We start from the raw sequence: 16,033 nt of genomic DNA, 5'->3' as shown, positions 1-16,033 counted from the left end.
CAGAAGGGAAGAGATGCTGCAAAGGTTGGAGCCCCATGGTAGCCAAGCATGAACCTGCCAAAGAGTAGCAAGCTTCCTGGGGGGAAAGGGGGGGGGGGGGGGGAGGGTTCACAATGGGGGGAGAACTGAAATACAGGTGAATATTATTATCTACATCAATGACAGTTAGACCACCATGGGTCAAACTGCAGTCATTGTGCAACTGACAGCAGTTATGCTAAGAACCAATCCCTGACCGACCCCAGATACCTGTACTGTTAGTTGCTGAGGGTTGAACCTATCCAGACCTAGACTCACAGGGATAGGAAATTCTGGATAAAAGTGGGTAGAGAGCAGAAGCTCCACTCGTGCAGTGCATCCAAGGTGTGAGGGAGTCAAGTCATACCATATGCCTTCTATAGGAAAAAGAACACAACAATCAATTGTCAGTGATTCACAAAACCATCACACACTGCAGATTACAGACTAATCAGTTGGTCTATGAAGAACTGGAATGCCAAAAAGTCACTTTGAAATTGCAATATACATTCTCTGGTTTTCATGACCAACACAGTTATTGGTTGAAAACTCCTCTGAATAATTTGCACAGCATCTTTATTAAAGAGATTGGTCAATAATTATTCAAAATTTGAGGGTCTTTTCCCCATTTTAGGATACAAATAATAATACCATCCCACCAGACGGAGGGAAACCCCCCCTTTCCTCACCAAATATGATTGATAAACCAGAGGATGTTTGTCATCCGGAGATTGATAAGATGCTTATGCATTTGGTTGTGGATTTCGGCAAACTCTGCCACAAAAGATTCAGCAATGCCCACATGAATAGTACAGATGTTGAAATTGAGGAAGATGCCAGGAACTACAGTTGCCAGCTGGTGGCCCAAATGCGGTGGAGTTACGTCCATCCTTGACACAGTGGAGTGTATAATCCCATAGATGATACATACTGTTCCCAACACTCCTCCTCTCTCTTTTTTATTAAATATTGTTCCCTCGTTCAAAGTCTCTTGAATGCTTTTAAATGTTCTGTAGCAGGATGGCACTTATGTTGGTGAAATGCTCTGCGACACTGACAGCTACAGCTAATTCTTCAGACCACCTTGGCACCGATGCTCATCAGAAAGAGCCTAACAATAGAGTTTCACTGCTTCGGCAACAAATATAATTGTGTGTATAGCATCTTTTACAACTTGTTCTGTATCCTTCCCTCGAATGCTTTCAAAAATTACTTTGGAGGTGAAAGCTTGCCAGTTGGATTTCCAAAGTGACCAACATGGTGCATGTTCCATTTGTCAATTGTCTGCTACATGGTGCCTACTGGTTGAATGCCTGCCAGAGGAGATAGACCTCTATAGCTAACAGAGAACGCTGCAACCACACTGCGCTCACATGACAAGTGCGCCACCATCTCACCACGCGAGTGCACTGGCCAACACTGTTCCGCGCACGGCAGCCACATGGTGCACAGCCAGTCAGTTCAATGCTCACACCTGATACCTATGGATCAACCTTCACTGTACTATAAGTGTAGGATAACTACCTAGCGTGTTACCTAGTTACTCTCTCTCTGGTTGCACCTTTGATTTGTCTATCTGATGCTCTTGATTTTGTTGTCATTGTTGTGGCGACTGCTTTACATGGAGCCTCATTGTCCTAGGATTGTTTGTCCTTGTCCTGGTCTGTTGTCCTGTCTATAGTCCACCTGTCACATTTCATTCTCAGTATTGTTGGCTTGGGTTACTCTTTCACAGCAGCTCTCCCACCTGGCGACTCCCTCTGTTTCTGCATTCATCGATGTGCGCACCAACATCTGGCTACCGCAGACATAGCAGATGGGTCACAAAAGAGAGTGATAGGAAGGTGGTCACTGTCACAGAGGTCATCATGGATGGACCACTGGATTAAGGGTGAAATGCTTGGGCTGCAGACTGTAGTATCTATGGCCGAGTATGCTCCATGGACCATAATCAATTGTGTTGCAGCCCCAGTGTTAAGGAGGCAGACTTCCAGTTCTGAAATTAACTGCACTATTACTTGCTGCCTGCTAGACGTGGTTTGACTGCCCTGCAGAGGGTTGTGGGCACTGATGATCCCCAGTGGGAGCAAGTGTGGAGGCAGCTGTTCCACAAGCTCCACGAGCTAATGATATGGAATAGATCTGCCTTGAGTGGGCAGATATTACATACTCTTACCGAAACTGACTGGTTGTCTTGAATTGCCACAGTTTCTAATGCAATGGTTAACAACACATGCTCACTTAAAGTGTAAGAGCTTGTGAGTGTGCTCATAAAAGTTACTGCCAACAAAGATGGATTTTGATGTAAACTGGATACATAACAGGTATCTTGTTCATACTCAAAGATGACAAAATAGAACATTTACGAAAATAACAAATGTTATCCACATCAAATGCACCAACCAGTAACAGAACATAGCTTATAAAGATAATAGTGGAAAAACTGTGGCATTTGCATGTGCTTTTCAGCAGATACTGGTAACAGTGTCATGTGGGTGTTTGAGTTGGATACTACACTTGCCACGACCTCTGTGATTCTGTAATTTACTTGCCCGTGTACCAAAATTACTTTGCACGGTTTATATTTCTTACGCCATTTAAGGTGTTACGTTAGATAATAATTCATTGAAAGTGTAGGGTTGAAGAAAATTAAAGCAATTGGTTCTGTACAGTTTATTTGGATAGAACATGAACTAAAAATAATACAATGATACGTAACATGACCTCTAAGCCTATATATGTACGCTTATTTGTGAGTTTCTTTAAGTAGCTTAAGATTATTCTTTCTGATTAATGAGACAGAGGTATCATTTTTCCTATGTACAAATGCTTTGGATTTTTTGCAAACAAAAAGCAACAACTCTTACACATTACTAATTTGGCACAGTCATTCATGAGTAAGCAAACCATGTTGCTTCTCACCCCGTATGTGCTTTCAATAACACACTTACCAAAATTATGTCTAAAACTCTAAGCACAAACATTGGGGAAAAGCATTTTGTTTGAGTCATGTCTCTTCCACTGTAAATGTAAGTTGACAACTTCATGCTCATTATTATATGTTGCCAGAGCCAATTCACATTTTTTATGTTCCAACCCACTGAATGCCCAGCCCATAATATAATTCCTGGCATTTGTTTCAACAGGCCTACCTTCATTGATACTGTTATCAGCATACAGAGATAAATAAACATTGTCTTCAGCAGGCAAATCACACACAGATGCAATGAAAGGCAGTTTTTTCAGTTCATTAATTTTACTAGGAATGCTGCTGCTTCTACCTCCTATTTACTGTTTTGAGGAGGAGTTGCTGTTTGCAGTAATAATAGCCATATATAGCACATGTACTCCGCTTCCAACCATTTCATAGTTCTATAAAGTAAGGGGACGCATCAGATAAGCCTTCTGTGTCTCAATGTAAATCAGCTGTTCACTCCCAGTTTTAGTTTCCAGCTCAAGCTGGTAGAAGATGCTTGGGATAACTGTCATACATTTTAGGGACGAGTTTCCATAGTTAAGTTTATAAGCTATTTGGTAACAGTACCTTCATTTTCAAAAGTGTCAGCCGTTTCCATAACAAATGGGTCCTCACCTATAGCCCTTAGAAGCAGGAGTTAAAGAATGTGCTGATATACCGGCTACAACCTCTATGAACAGGAAATTTCCTGTCTGCTTAATCCACAAGCAGACTCCACTGTTTCTTCTTCAAGTAACCTCCCTGTATCCGGAGATGAGGTACATCCAATGCAGAATCCTATCCTCAGCTCTCAAAGCGCTGTTGTGTTGCCCACCCAAACTATATAACATCCTAGACCGTCTATCAGTCTTGCTCCCAATTCCTTACACCTCAAACGTCAATCTCTTGTGGTTGACCCACATGCAAAGCTTGTCCAATGTAGCTGCATAAACTGGAATTCATATGATATTTACGTTTATTATTAGCTACAAACACAGAGGAAGCATTATTATTTGTAGAAATTTCCATTTAAACTTTTTGTCACCTATTAATTACAACACTTATGTAAGTAACTTTATGAATTCTGCTGGGTCTTAAATCACAACTGCTGAAGTAACATGACCACCAGCCTTGGCCACAGGAAGCTCTACAGTTCTCTCACTTTTAATTAAAACATCTAAATTCATATGTAACCAAGACTCTGGCACCTGACTGCTTGGTATTAGTTCTGAGAAACAATGAAACAGTGAAACTAACTCGGTATACATGCCAATAGAAATAAGGTATTTGGTAAATAAGCAGACCCTGACTACATTTAAGGTTCATTTAGATGATGGCAACTAGTTTGAGAATATTCAATTGATAAGAAAGTTTATGACTTCTAGTTACTCTCTCCACTATTGTTAATAAGCCCAGAGAAAAATACAACTAGATTCAATGAAGTGTGTGATTGAGAGATGGTGATAAGAGTGTTTGATTAGTGTTTCATTTCTGCTGCAGAAGTCAGGCTCTGATGTAATAACAAAATGTTCAACAATGTAGGAAAAGGTAGACTGCTACTTACTGTAAAGACGACATGTTAAGTTGCAGATGGTCACAATTTTGACACTTCATAAGTGAAAAGGGATTCAGCCAGGTCTTAAAAGAAATGGAAAGTAAAAAGAATGATTCTACAATAATCACATCTGAAAACAAGATTAAGCCATGCAGAAGACATAATAGTGTGTGTAACAGCAACAGACAGGATGTAGTCATCTGCATGATACACAGTGTGATACTTTCCTTAATGGTAAGGTACAGGAAATAAAGAGGACCAATACTCATAACATAGCCACTGGCAATAAGTATTTTGTGCAAAATAATACAGAGACACTAAGTCCATTCAGTTTTAGACTGATTAAAGTGCTAGATGAATCTAATATGTTGAAAGATATTTACAGCTTCAGTAGTAATATTTATGGATTGAATACACCAATGTTAAAATCATTTCATCTAGCAGGACTAATGACACATGTACGCCCTACATGGTTGACTTACCTTCTGATGGTCAATGACATGCATCTGCTTTACATCAGGAGCATACACGATAGGTTCAGCCCCTTTCCTTGTAATATGGGCCAGTACAGCAGTTGCTTCATGGATTTCTGAGCCATCATAGACACCACAACCAGACAAGACCTGCACAAAAGTTCACCACAGTGCTGATCTAGTTTGTACAACAGAACCTCTTAAAGATAAATAAAAGGAATGTAAACTGTGTTCCAGAATTTACAAGACAAAATTCAGATATTTTTTTTAATTACTGCCCCGAGGTTGGTAACTTTTTAGGGGCTGATGATTTGCTTGAAATGGACAGGTACTAAGACAGAAAGCAAACAAATGGTAAATTTCTGGACAAATATAAGTCAAGATTTTAAAACCATTACATTAAAATAAAAATACAACTAATTATGACTGTGGTATATAAATTTTTATTTGCAGCTTTTCATCCCAGAAACAAACACAGAAAGAAAAATATATTGACAGAGGTATATTTTCAGGCATTTACTGATTATCCTCCACATAAATAAAGCAAATGATATGTTGAGAGCACAGCAATTACGTACATGTAGTTCATGAATTGTGAAAAGCACCTGGCTCTGTACTATGCCAAACACTAATTAATGAGAGTACAATCACATGGGGTTTCAAACAGAATTTATGACTGGACCGAGGATTTTTTGACAAGTAGAATGCAGCATATGTTGGATGTAAAATTATCGGCAGACATAGAAGTAAATTCAGATGTGCCTCTGGGTAGTATATGGAAACACTTGCTATTCATGGTGTCTATTACTGCCCTTGGCGAGAATATTAATAACAACTTCAGACTGTTTGCAGATGCAGTTATTGCTAACAAAGTGCTATCAAAAAAAGCTACACGAATATTCAGTCCAATCTTGATAAGATTAAGTGGTGCAAAGATTGAGAATTTGCTTTGTATGTCAAGAAATTTAAAACTTTGCACTTACCAAAATGAAAAAAAATGGTATCCTATGACCACAACAATATCTATGAGCCACAGCTGGAATCAGTCAACAAATACCTGGTATAACAATCTGAGGACATGGAATAGAACAAAAACATAGGCTCAATTGTAAGTGAATCAGGTGCCGCACTTCAGTATATAGGGAGATTGCTTAGGAAACACTTGTACAGCTCATCCCATAATTTTCCTCAATATTCAAGTGTGGGGAACCCATACAAAAACAGGACTACTAATGGGTACTGACTCAGCTAATACAGATATGTCAGCATGTTTTCAAATGGTGAGAAGTGGCATAATCACTGTTCCAAAAATGGATGATGATGACAATAATAATAATAAACCCCGTGGAGGCCCGGGAAAAGAATAGGCCTCCGGTATGTTCTGCCAGTCGTAAAAGGCGACAAAAAGAACAAACCACTAATAGGGCTAACCCCCCTTTTAGTGTGATTACTTGGTTCAGGACAGAACTAAAGAAGCCTCGGACAAGCGCCGTCATGGTCGGGGACGACGCTTGAACCCTATGCCCGCCCACAATGGTAACGACACTGCTAGCCAACTGGAAAATGATTTAAATCCAAATAGAGGTGTTTTGCAGGATATGCTTCCTGCAACCACCCTAGAAGGAAAACAAAGACAGAGGATGAGATGGTCAGATGAAGTTAATCGACACCTCATGTTCTGTTATTACCAAGCAACAAACCTAGGAACCAACACAACTGGATACAGATCACAAATATACACAACATTTATTACCAGATACCCAGAATTAAAATTTTTAACAGAACAATGACTAGCTGATCAGATCCGTGTAATAATAAAAAATAACAGGATACCCCAGTCAGAATTAGAAAACATCAAACAACAAGTACAACAAATACTGGAACAAAATTATGTGCAATCAGAAGAAGAAGAAAATACAGTAATGGACTCAAACATCCCAGAGAAAACAAACAAAGAACAAAACACGTCAATTACACAATCATAGGAAAACGAAATCTTAAGACAGCCACCAGAACAAGCACAAATAGAACACAAAGTGACACACATATTAGATATAGAAGAGAAATTTCAGCTGACATATATAGAATACAAAGACACAAATACAGACATTAGACCAATCTTGCATAGACCACCAAATAACCCACAAGTCGAAACAACAATAACAACTATCAACACAATCATACACAACAAAATAAATGAAAATACAACTATGGAAGAGTTACAACTACTGGTTTATGTAGGAGCACTCACTACACTAAATATACACACTAGGCAGAGATCAGAACCAACCAACACACAGAAGAAACCCACAAAACCAGCATGGCAACACAGGCTACAGATCAGAATAGAAAAACTGAGAAAAGACATCGGACAGCTAACACAATTTATAAGAAATGAAATATCAGACAAAAAACGAAAAAGATTAGGTAAAATCTCACAACAAGAAGCAACAGAGCAATTAGATGAAAAGAAGCAGAAATTACAAGCATTGGCCAAACGACTTAGAAGGTACAAAAAAAGTGAAAATAGAAGGAAACAAAACCAAACATTCAACACAAACCAAAAGAGATTTTACCAAACAATAGATAACACACACATTAAAATAGACAATCCACCAAACATAACAGACATGGAACACTTCTGGAGCAACATATGGTCAAACCCGGTACAACATAACAGGCATGCACGGTGGATACAAGCAGAAACAGACTCATACAAGATGACACCACAAATGCCTGAAGTGATAATTTTGCAACATGAAGTCACCCGAGCAATTAATTCTATGCACAATTGGAAAGCCCCTGGAAATGATAAAACAGCAAAATTCTGGCTAAAGAAGTTCACCTCAACACATTCACATCTAACTAAATTATTTAACAGTTACATTGCACACCCATACACATTCCCTGATACACTTGCACATGGAATAACTTATCTGAAACCTAAAGATCAAGCAGACACAGCAAACCTAGCTAAATGTCGCCCCATAACATGCCTACCAACAATCTACAAAATATTAACTTCAGTCATTACACAGAAATTAATGACACATACAACACAGAACAAAATTATAAATGAAGAACAAAAAGGCTGCTGCAAAGGAGCACGAAGATGTAAAGAGCAACTGATAATAGATGCAGAGGTGACATATCAAGCTAAAACTAAACAAAGGTCGCTACACTACGCATACACTGATTACCAAAAAGCTTTTGATAGTGTACCCCGCTCACGGTTACTACAGATATTGGAAATATACAAAGTAGATCCTAAATTGATACAGTTCCTAAACATAGTAATGAAAAACTGGAAAACCACACTTAATATCCAAACAAATTCAGATAATATCACATCACAGCCAATACAGATTAAGCGTGGAATATACCAAGGAGACTCATTAAGTCCTTTCTGGTTCTGTCTTGCTCTGAACCCACTATCCAACATGCTAAATAATACAAACTATGGATATAATATTACTGGAACATACCCACACAAAATCGCACATTTGCTATACATGGATGATCTAAAACTACTGGCAGCAACCAATCAACAACTCAACCAATTACTAAAGATAACAGAAGTGTTCAGCAATGATATAAATATGGCTTTTGGAACAGACAAATGTAAGAAAAATAGCACAGTGAAGGGAAAACACACTAAACAAGAAGATTACATATTGAATAACCACAGTGACTCCATAGAAGCGATGGAAAAAACAGATGCCTATAAATATCTAGGATACAGACAAAAAATAGGAATAGATAATACAAATATTAAAGAAGAACTAAAAGAAAAATATAGACAAAGACTAACAAAAATACTGAAAACAGAATTGACAGCAAGAAACAAGACAAAAGCTATAAATACTTATGCTATACCAATATTGACCTACTCATTTGGAGTAGTGAAATGGAGCAACACAGACCTAGAAGCACTCAATACACTTACACGCTCACAAATATAGAATACATCACGTACATTCAGCAACAGAAAGATTCACATTAAGCAGAAAGGAAGGAGGAAGGGGATTCATAGACATAAAAAACCTACATTATGGACAGGTAGACAATTTAAGAAAATTCTTTCTAGAACGAGCAGAAACTAGCAAAATACACAAAGCAATCACTCATATAAATACATCGGCTACACCACTGCAATTTCATAACCACTTCTACAACCCTTTAGATCACATAACATCAACATATACGAAGAAAGTAAATTGGAAAACGAAAACACTACATGGCAAGCACCCATATCATCTAACACAGCCACACATCGATCAAGACGCATCCAACACATGGCTAAGAAAAGGCAATATATACAGTGAGACGGAAGGATTCATGATTGCAATACAGTCTCAAACAATAAACACCAGATATTACAGCAAGCATATTATTAAAGATCCCAATACCACAACAGATAAATGCAGACTTTGCAAACAACAAATAGAAACAGTAGATCACATCACAAGTGGATGTACAATACTAGCAAATACAGAATACCCCAGAAGACATGACAATGTAGCAAAAATAATACATCAACAACTTGCCATAAAACATAAACTAATAAAACAACACGTTCCCACATACAAGTATGCACCACAAAATGTACTGGAGAATGATGAATACAAATTATACTGGAACAGAACCATTACAACAGATAAAACAACACCACATAACAAACCTGACATCATACTCGCCAATAAAAAGAAGAAATTAACACAACTAATCAAAATATCCATACCCAATACAACAAATATACAGGAGAAAAAATTGAAAGATACATCCAACTGGCTGAGGAAGTCAAGGACATGTGGCATCAGGATAAAGTTGACGTTATACCGATTATACTATCAACTACAGGAGTCATACACATAATATCCACCAGTACATCAATGCAATACAGCTACATCCAAACGTATATATACAACTACAAAAATCCATAATTATTGATACGTGTTCAATAACCCAAAAGTTCCTAAATACAATGTAACATATACCATACAGTTAAAAGGAAGTCACGCTTGATGAAGGTCCGCGTCACTTTCCATTTTTAACCAGACCTAAGGTCTGAGAAAAATAGAAATAATAATAATAATAATAATAATAATAATAATAATAACAATAACAATAATAACAACAACAATAATTTGCAATGCAACCATGGAATAAATCACTACCACAAAACAAAATGGTAATTAGTTTGAATGAGTGAAGTGACTCAGTGGTTAACACACTGCACTCTCATTCTGGAGGGCAACTGTTCAAATTCCCGTCTGGCCTTCAAGATTACAATGGTTTGCCTAAACTGCTTAAATCAAATGCAGGGATGGTTTCTGCTGCCAATATCCTTCCCCCAATTCAAGCATTTGTTACATCTCTAACCACCTCGTCACTAGGATGTTAAACCCTAATCTTCCTTTTAATTTGTTTAGTACTTATCTAATTCACGCCAGAAAATTGACGCCATCTGCTTCACTATTCCACTCCAGAATTTGAATCAGATTTATGAAGATTTGTAATGATAGCACCCATAAGAGTGCCCCTGCTAATTTCTCATCATTTATCTTCTGCTTTATGTCCCTTCAGTTTGTCCTTGCAGAGACTGAGAATTTGCTTTAAATGTTAATAAATGTACAAATTTGCAATAACAAAATGAGAATGCGTCTAAGATGTTCCTGTTTGCTTTGTAGGATCAGCTGAACTTACTTGGCTTTGTCTCATAATATAATGGTGTGGAATGTGATATCACACAAACACTAACAGAAATCAACAACAACACTGACAATATTTCTCTTGTGAGTGTATCAGTTCTTTTGAAATGTTTGTTACTGTGACAAGACTGATCTGTTGTACACACTGAGGTCTAGGGTAAGCCGGACTGTGACACTTTGGTTGAACGCTGGTGAAGCCTTATCAAAAACTTAAGTTAATCCACTATTTTAAACGTGTTTTTCTCCATTACATAATTTTACCTTTACCCATGTCAATTCAAGTGAGACTGTAATGACATACGACATATGACATGTCATATGGTATAATATTCTGCAGCATTGCAACAAAGGCGAAAAAAGTATTTATTCTACAGAAGCAAGCAATATGACTATTCTACATTTAATTTACATCCAAATTCCTGAAACCACAAAAGTGCATGGCAGAGGGTGTTTTCTATCAAATACCATGCATTGGGGTTTCCTCCTGTTCCATTCAAAGTACGGAACCTCCATGCACAACATAAATATAGGGGGGCACTCGTCACACCAAATAGAAGTTTATTGTATAGATACAACTGAAAACAGATGTCCAGCACTCCTTGTTTCCTCAGTCCAGTCACAAAAAGATATTTTAATATTCTAGAAGAACTTATTTTCATCAAAAAGCATCAGTGTCAAATGCTTTTTGAAAGTAAAGAAATAGTGCCTCTACCTGACTGTCTTGATACACGTCTTTCCGGATACTGTGTGTGGAAAGAGAGTTGGGCTTTGCCTGAAAAGATTACAATCCATGCTGGTTGACATGAAGAAGACAAATTCTGTTTGAGATGTCATGTTTTAGGTCAGAATATGTTATAAGAACCCAAAAAAGACTGATGTCTTTGCAATTTTATGAGAGCTTTTTTGAGTCACTTCTACTACCCTTCTTGCAGATGGATGTGATCTGTGCTTTCTTCAAGCAATTGAATACACATTTTTTTGGGTGATCTATGTTATATTATGACCTAAAGAGGGGCTAACTCAGTTTCAAATTTTGTATTACTTCTGACGGTCATTCAATTGATCCACGTGCAGTTTCCGTTTCACTACCACTAACATCAATGTCTATATCATACACCTTTGCATGGTGTGAGAATTAGAGTTGGGTAGTACTTCCCTTATCTTCCTTTGTGGAGGAAGATTTGGAAAAAGAGTTTAGGTACTTTTGCATTTGATTTGATACATTAACTTTCAATTTCTGTTTCCATGACTGTAAATTATGTGTCCCATTAATGTATCTTCGACTTACTGATAGCATAGCTTGCCACCACATTCTTCTTAAAAAAAACACATTGTTTTACCTATAATAACTGAGGTTGAGCTCTTTGGCTATAGATTAAATTACTGGAAGGGATACAGAACTCAGATGCATCACATAGCTTTATTCATGGAAATACAGGTTTTGGATTTTCATTGATCAATTGTACTCGCTAACTGATGCCGGGTGAAAACCAGAAATACATCTCAGCCTAAATAAAAGCTAAATAAACAGTGGTTGGTGGCTATACTTCTTCAAGTAATAAAAAATATTACTGATGATGATGTCACTCGTTAAAAAGTGAATCAGCTTTAGCATTTATTTATTTATTTAGCTTTATTCATCCAATGCTCATCTCACAATGATATAGGACTTGTGAAGCTCATCATGCTTTATGAGAATAGAAAAAGGTATCAAGTGATGTCATGAATTATAGTTTAAGTGTTATGTAGTTGTCTCAATTCATATAATCATTTTGTGAGTAATTATCAAGATCGCATAGGAGAGACTGGAATTGCGTCTGTTGGGTCATGTTATGAAGATCTTGGTAAATCATTTTCATAAATGGTTTCAAATTTTGAGTAAGAAGATATTGCTGGGTTAGCCACAAACACAAGGGTTGTGGGTCTAAAAAATTAATTCTGGGACTCATTTTTCTGTGAGCCAAATTACAAGGAATCTGCCACCTACAAGCAGAGGCTTGTCTGCATGCTGGCAACAGTGCTCCCAACCCCTTATACCCCTGGTCACAGCGATTTGTCAATAGGCAAGATGGTTTACTCGACATACATAGTGCAATTTTTCTAAATGAATAAAAACCTTAGTACTTACCACAGCAATGGTCTTGGATGAAGCAGCAGATGAAAACGCTGCAGTACATCCGTACTGCTGGAAAACTAGCTTATTGACGTTTGGTACTATGAAACGCAGCATGTTTCTCCCGTGTCCTACAAATGCGATCTTGTGTAAATACAGTATCATATGAAAATGTATGACTGCTTCACATTTAAATATACTGTTTTAATGATCACCATCCACACACATCTGTCTAAACATTTTAAGATAATATTTACATAAGGCATGTAAACTATGATGTGCAATTTAATTTAATGAATGGTTATCACATTATGTTAATCCTTTTTCCGTAGATCATGAATATGACATTTCGTATTGATGGGTATGTGTTTAACATAAAGTTATACTTCTTATCTAAAAATTCATGAATTGAGTAGGAGTTGTCATTCATAAATTCTTTTAATTTGATTTTAAATGACGATTGGCTGTCTGTCAGATTTTTAATGCTATTTGGTAAATGACCAAAGACTTTTGTGGCAGCATAATTCACCCCATTCTGTGCCAAAGTCAGATTTAATCCAGAATAGTCAAGATCATCCTTTGTTCCAAGTGTTTTACTGTTGTTTTTGAACTGGGATGGGTTATTAATAACAAATTTCATAAGCGAATGTATGTATTGCGAAGATACTGTGAATAACCCAGGTTCTTTAAGCTGATGTCTGCAAGGTGTTCTCAGGTGGACTCCAGCTATTGTTCTGATTACATGCTTCTGTGCAATGAATACTTTCTCTCTTCATGATGAATTACCCCAAATAAGATGCCATATGAATGCAATGAATGAAAAATAGGCATAGTAGGGTAATTTACTGATATTTGTAACACCAAAATTTGCAACAACACTAACAGTGTAAGTAGCTGAACCTAACCGTTTCAGCAGTCATCAGTGTGTTCCTTTCAGTTCAGTTTCTCATCAATGCACACACCCAAAAATTTTGAATATTCTGCCTTAGCAACAGACTTCTGTTTACACTTTAATGTCTGTATTTATAAATGGCGGTGGGCCACTTACTGTACAGACCTGTATATACTGTGTTTTCTCCAAATTTAGTGGAAGTCCACCTGCAAACAACTACTTAAAAATTTTCTGAAAGATATTATTTAAAATTTCCTCAGTTAATTCTTGTTTTTGTTGGGTGTGATTGCTATACTAGTATCATCAGCAAAAAGCATTAGCTTTTCATCTGTGTTAAAAAAAATGAACCGGAGGCATAATTACAGAAACCAGTACCTGTATGTAACACGTATTGACCCTGGCTGTTGAGACACTTGTCCCACTGTGTCACAACGCAGTGAATCCCTGTCTCATAAAATGGCTGGGGCTGCAGTGTTAACCAGTTCTGCACGTACAGCTGAACGTCGTCACCTGATGTGAATCGTTTGCCCCTCACAACCTTTTTAAGAGGGCCAAAAGTGGCGTAATCACAGGGAGAGAGGTCCGGACTCTATGGAGGGTAGCTGAGAACCTTCCATTTGAATTTCTGCAGGAGTGTCGTGACTCTGTTGGCCATATGAGGTGTTGCATTGTTGCAGAGCAAAATGACCCAACGGGTGAGATTGCCTGGTCGTTTTGATTTGATCGCTCGGTGACGGGTGGTCAAGGTTTGCGAGTAATGCTGGGCATTCACTTGTCCTGTGCTGCAGGAAGTGAATCAGAAGGGGGCCATCTTGGTCAAAGAAGAACGTCAGCATAACCTTTCCTGCACTCATGTGGACGACTACGTCTAGCAGTACAGGCGGAACTGGTTAACATCGCAGCCTCGGAAATTTTATGAGACAGCCATTCACCGCCTTGTGTCACAGTGGGACAAGTGTCTCAACAGCCATGTCAAAACTTCTAACGTACAGGTACTGGTTTCTGTAATTATGCCTCTGGCTCATTTCTTTTTGAACATCCCTTATATTAAAGACAATATGGGACCCAAGACTGAACCCTGTGGGACACCTTCTTGATACCTCCCAATTAGAGAATTCCGATTTTTTGCAGACCATCTGCACTGTTCATTTCAACGTTGTCCGTTCTTCCAATTAAATATGAATTAAGCCATTGGTGCACTGTCCCATTCATACCACAATACTTATCTAGAAGAATTTCATGAGACAGTCAAAAAGCCTTTGAAAACCCACAAAATATTGCAATGGGTGATGTTTGGTTATTCAGAGCATTTAATATTTCATAGGTGACAGTCTTTTCTATTAAAAAGCCTTTCTGAAAACCAAACTGACATTTTGTTAATACTTTCTTTTTCCAAATATGTGAAGCTACTTCTTAATGCATTACTTTTTAAATAATTTTGGATAAAGCAGTCAGAAATGAGATTGGGTGGTAGTTGCTAGCATCAGATCCATTCCCTTTTTTATACAATGGTTTTAACAATAGAACATTTCAGTTTATCTGGAAAAATGCACTGTTTCAGTGAGCTACTGTATATGTAGGTGAGAATCATCCTTATCTGTTGTGAACAAGCTTTTAGTACTCTGTTGGAAATGCCATCTATTCCATGTGAGCTTTTGCTTTTGAGTGAATACTATTCTCCTAATTCACTAGAAGAGGTGGGGGTGAGTTTCTGTTGTATTTTCTCTACAACACTTAAAAAATGATTATTAAAATATTTTATATTTCTCATTTTTTGTTAGTAAATTTTTCATTGAGTTTGATAAAATACAGTCTTCCTGTGCTCTGGGTTGCCCTGTTTCCCTTTTAAAGATACATCAAATTCTTTTAATTTCACTGTCAGAGATGCTAATTTCAGACACAATACACATACTTCTGGATTTTAATTGTTAATTGAATGCACTACTTTGGAGGACTGTTTTGCGTTATTGTATGGCACTATGTCATATACTGTAACCAGTTGTGCATCATGATCAGACTGACCATTCTTAACAGGGAAAGTTTAAATTTTGTTAAATTTATCTTGGTCTATAAAAACATTATCTATCAGTGTGCTGCTTTCCCGTACAAGCCAAGTAGGAAAATCAACAACTGACATGAAATTGAAAGAAATAAGTAATTTTCCGAGGTCAAGCTTTCTATCAGACTCTTTCACAAAATCTGGATTGAAATCCCCACAAACAAAGATTTGCTCCCCATGTCTGACAGATTGCACAACAAAGAATACAAGTTTTCTCAAAAATTGCTGAAAATTTCGCAATGGGGAATACACAGCT

At 37.5% G+C, this 16,033-nt stretch overlaps 1 protein-coding gene across 4 annotated transcripts in view; it reads right to left on the bottom strand.

Annotated features, from left to right (window-relative positions):
• The window catches only part of LOC124795284 (ES1 protein homolog, mitochondrial-like), a 71,502-nt gene that overhangs the window by 54,318 nt on the left and 1,151 nt on the right, over nt 1-16,033 (bottom strand). For 2 of the 4 annotated variants that reach the window (XM_047259237.1, XM_047259238.1), the window contains exons 2-3: nt 12,842-12,957; nt 5,012-5,152 (exon numbers count right to left, since the gene is read on the bottom strand). In XM_047259237.1, the coding sequence (XP_047115193.1) occupies nt 5,012-5,152; nt 12,842-12,943 (243 nt within the window). In that variant the 5' untranslated portion in view covers nt 12,944-12,957. Of the gene's footprint in view, nt 1-5,011; nt 5,153-12,841; nt 12,992-16,033 lie in introns of all 4 variants that reach the window. The other 2 variants (XM_047259236.1, XM_047259239.1) reach the window with 2 other exon arrangements.

This window comes from Schistocerca piceifrons, chromosome 4 (assembly GCF_021461385.2).
Source record: "Schistocerca piceifrons isolate TAMUIC-IGC-003096 chromosome 4, iqSchPice1.1, whole genome shotgun sequence".
In the NCBI taxonomy this organism is placed as follows: domain Eukaryota; kingdom Metazoa; phylum Arthropoda; class Insecta; order Orthoptera; family Acrididae; genus Schistocerca; species Schistocerca piceifrons.
The sequence above is the reverse complement of the archived record's forward strand: the minus strand, read 5'-3'. Positions and strand labels throughout refer to the sequence as shown.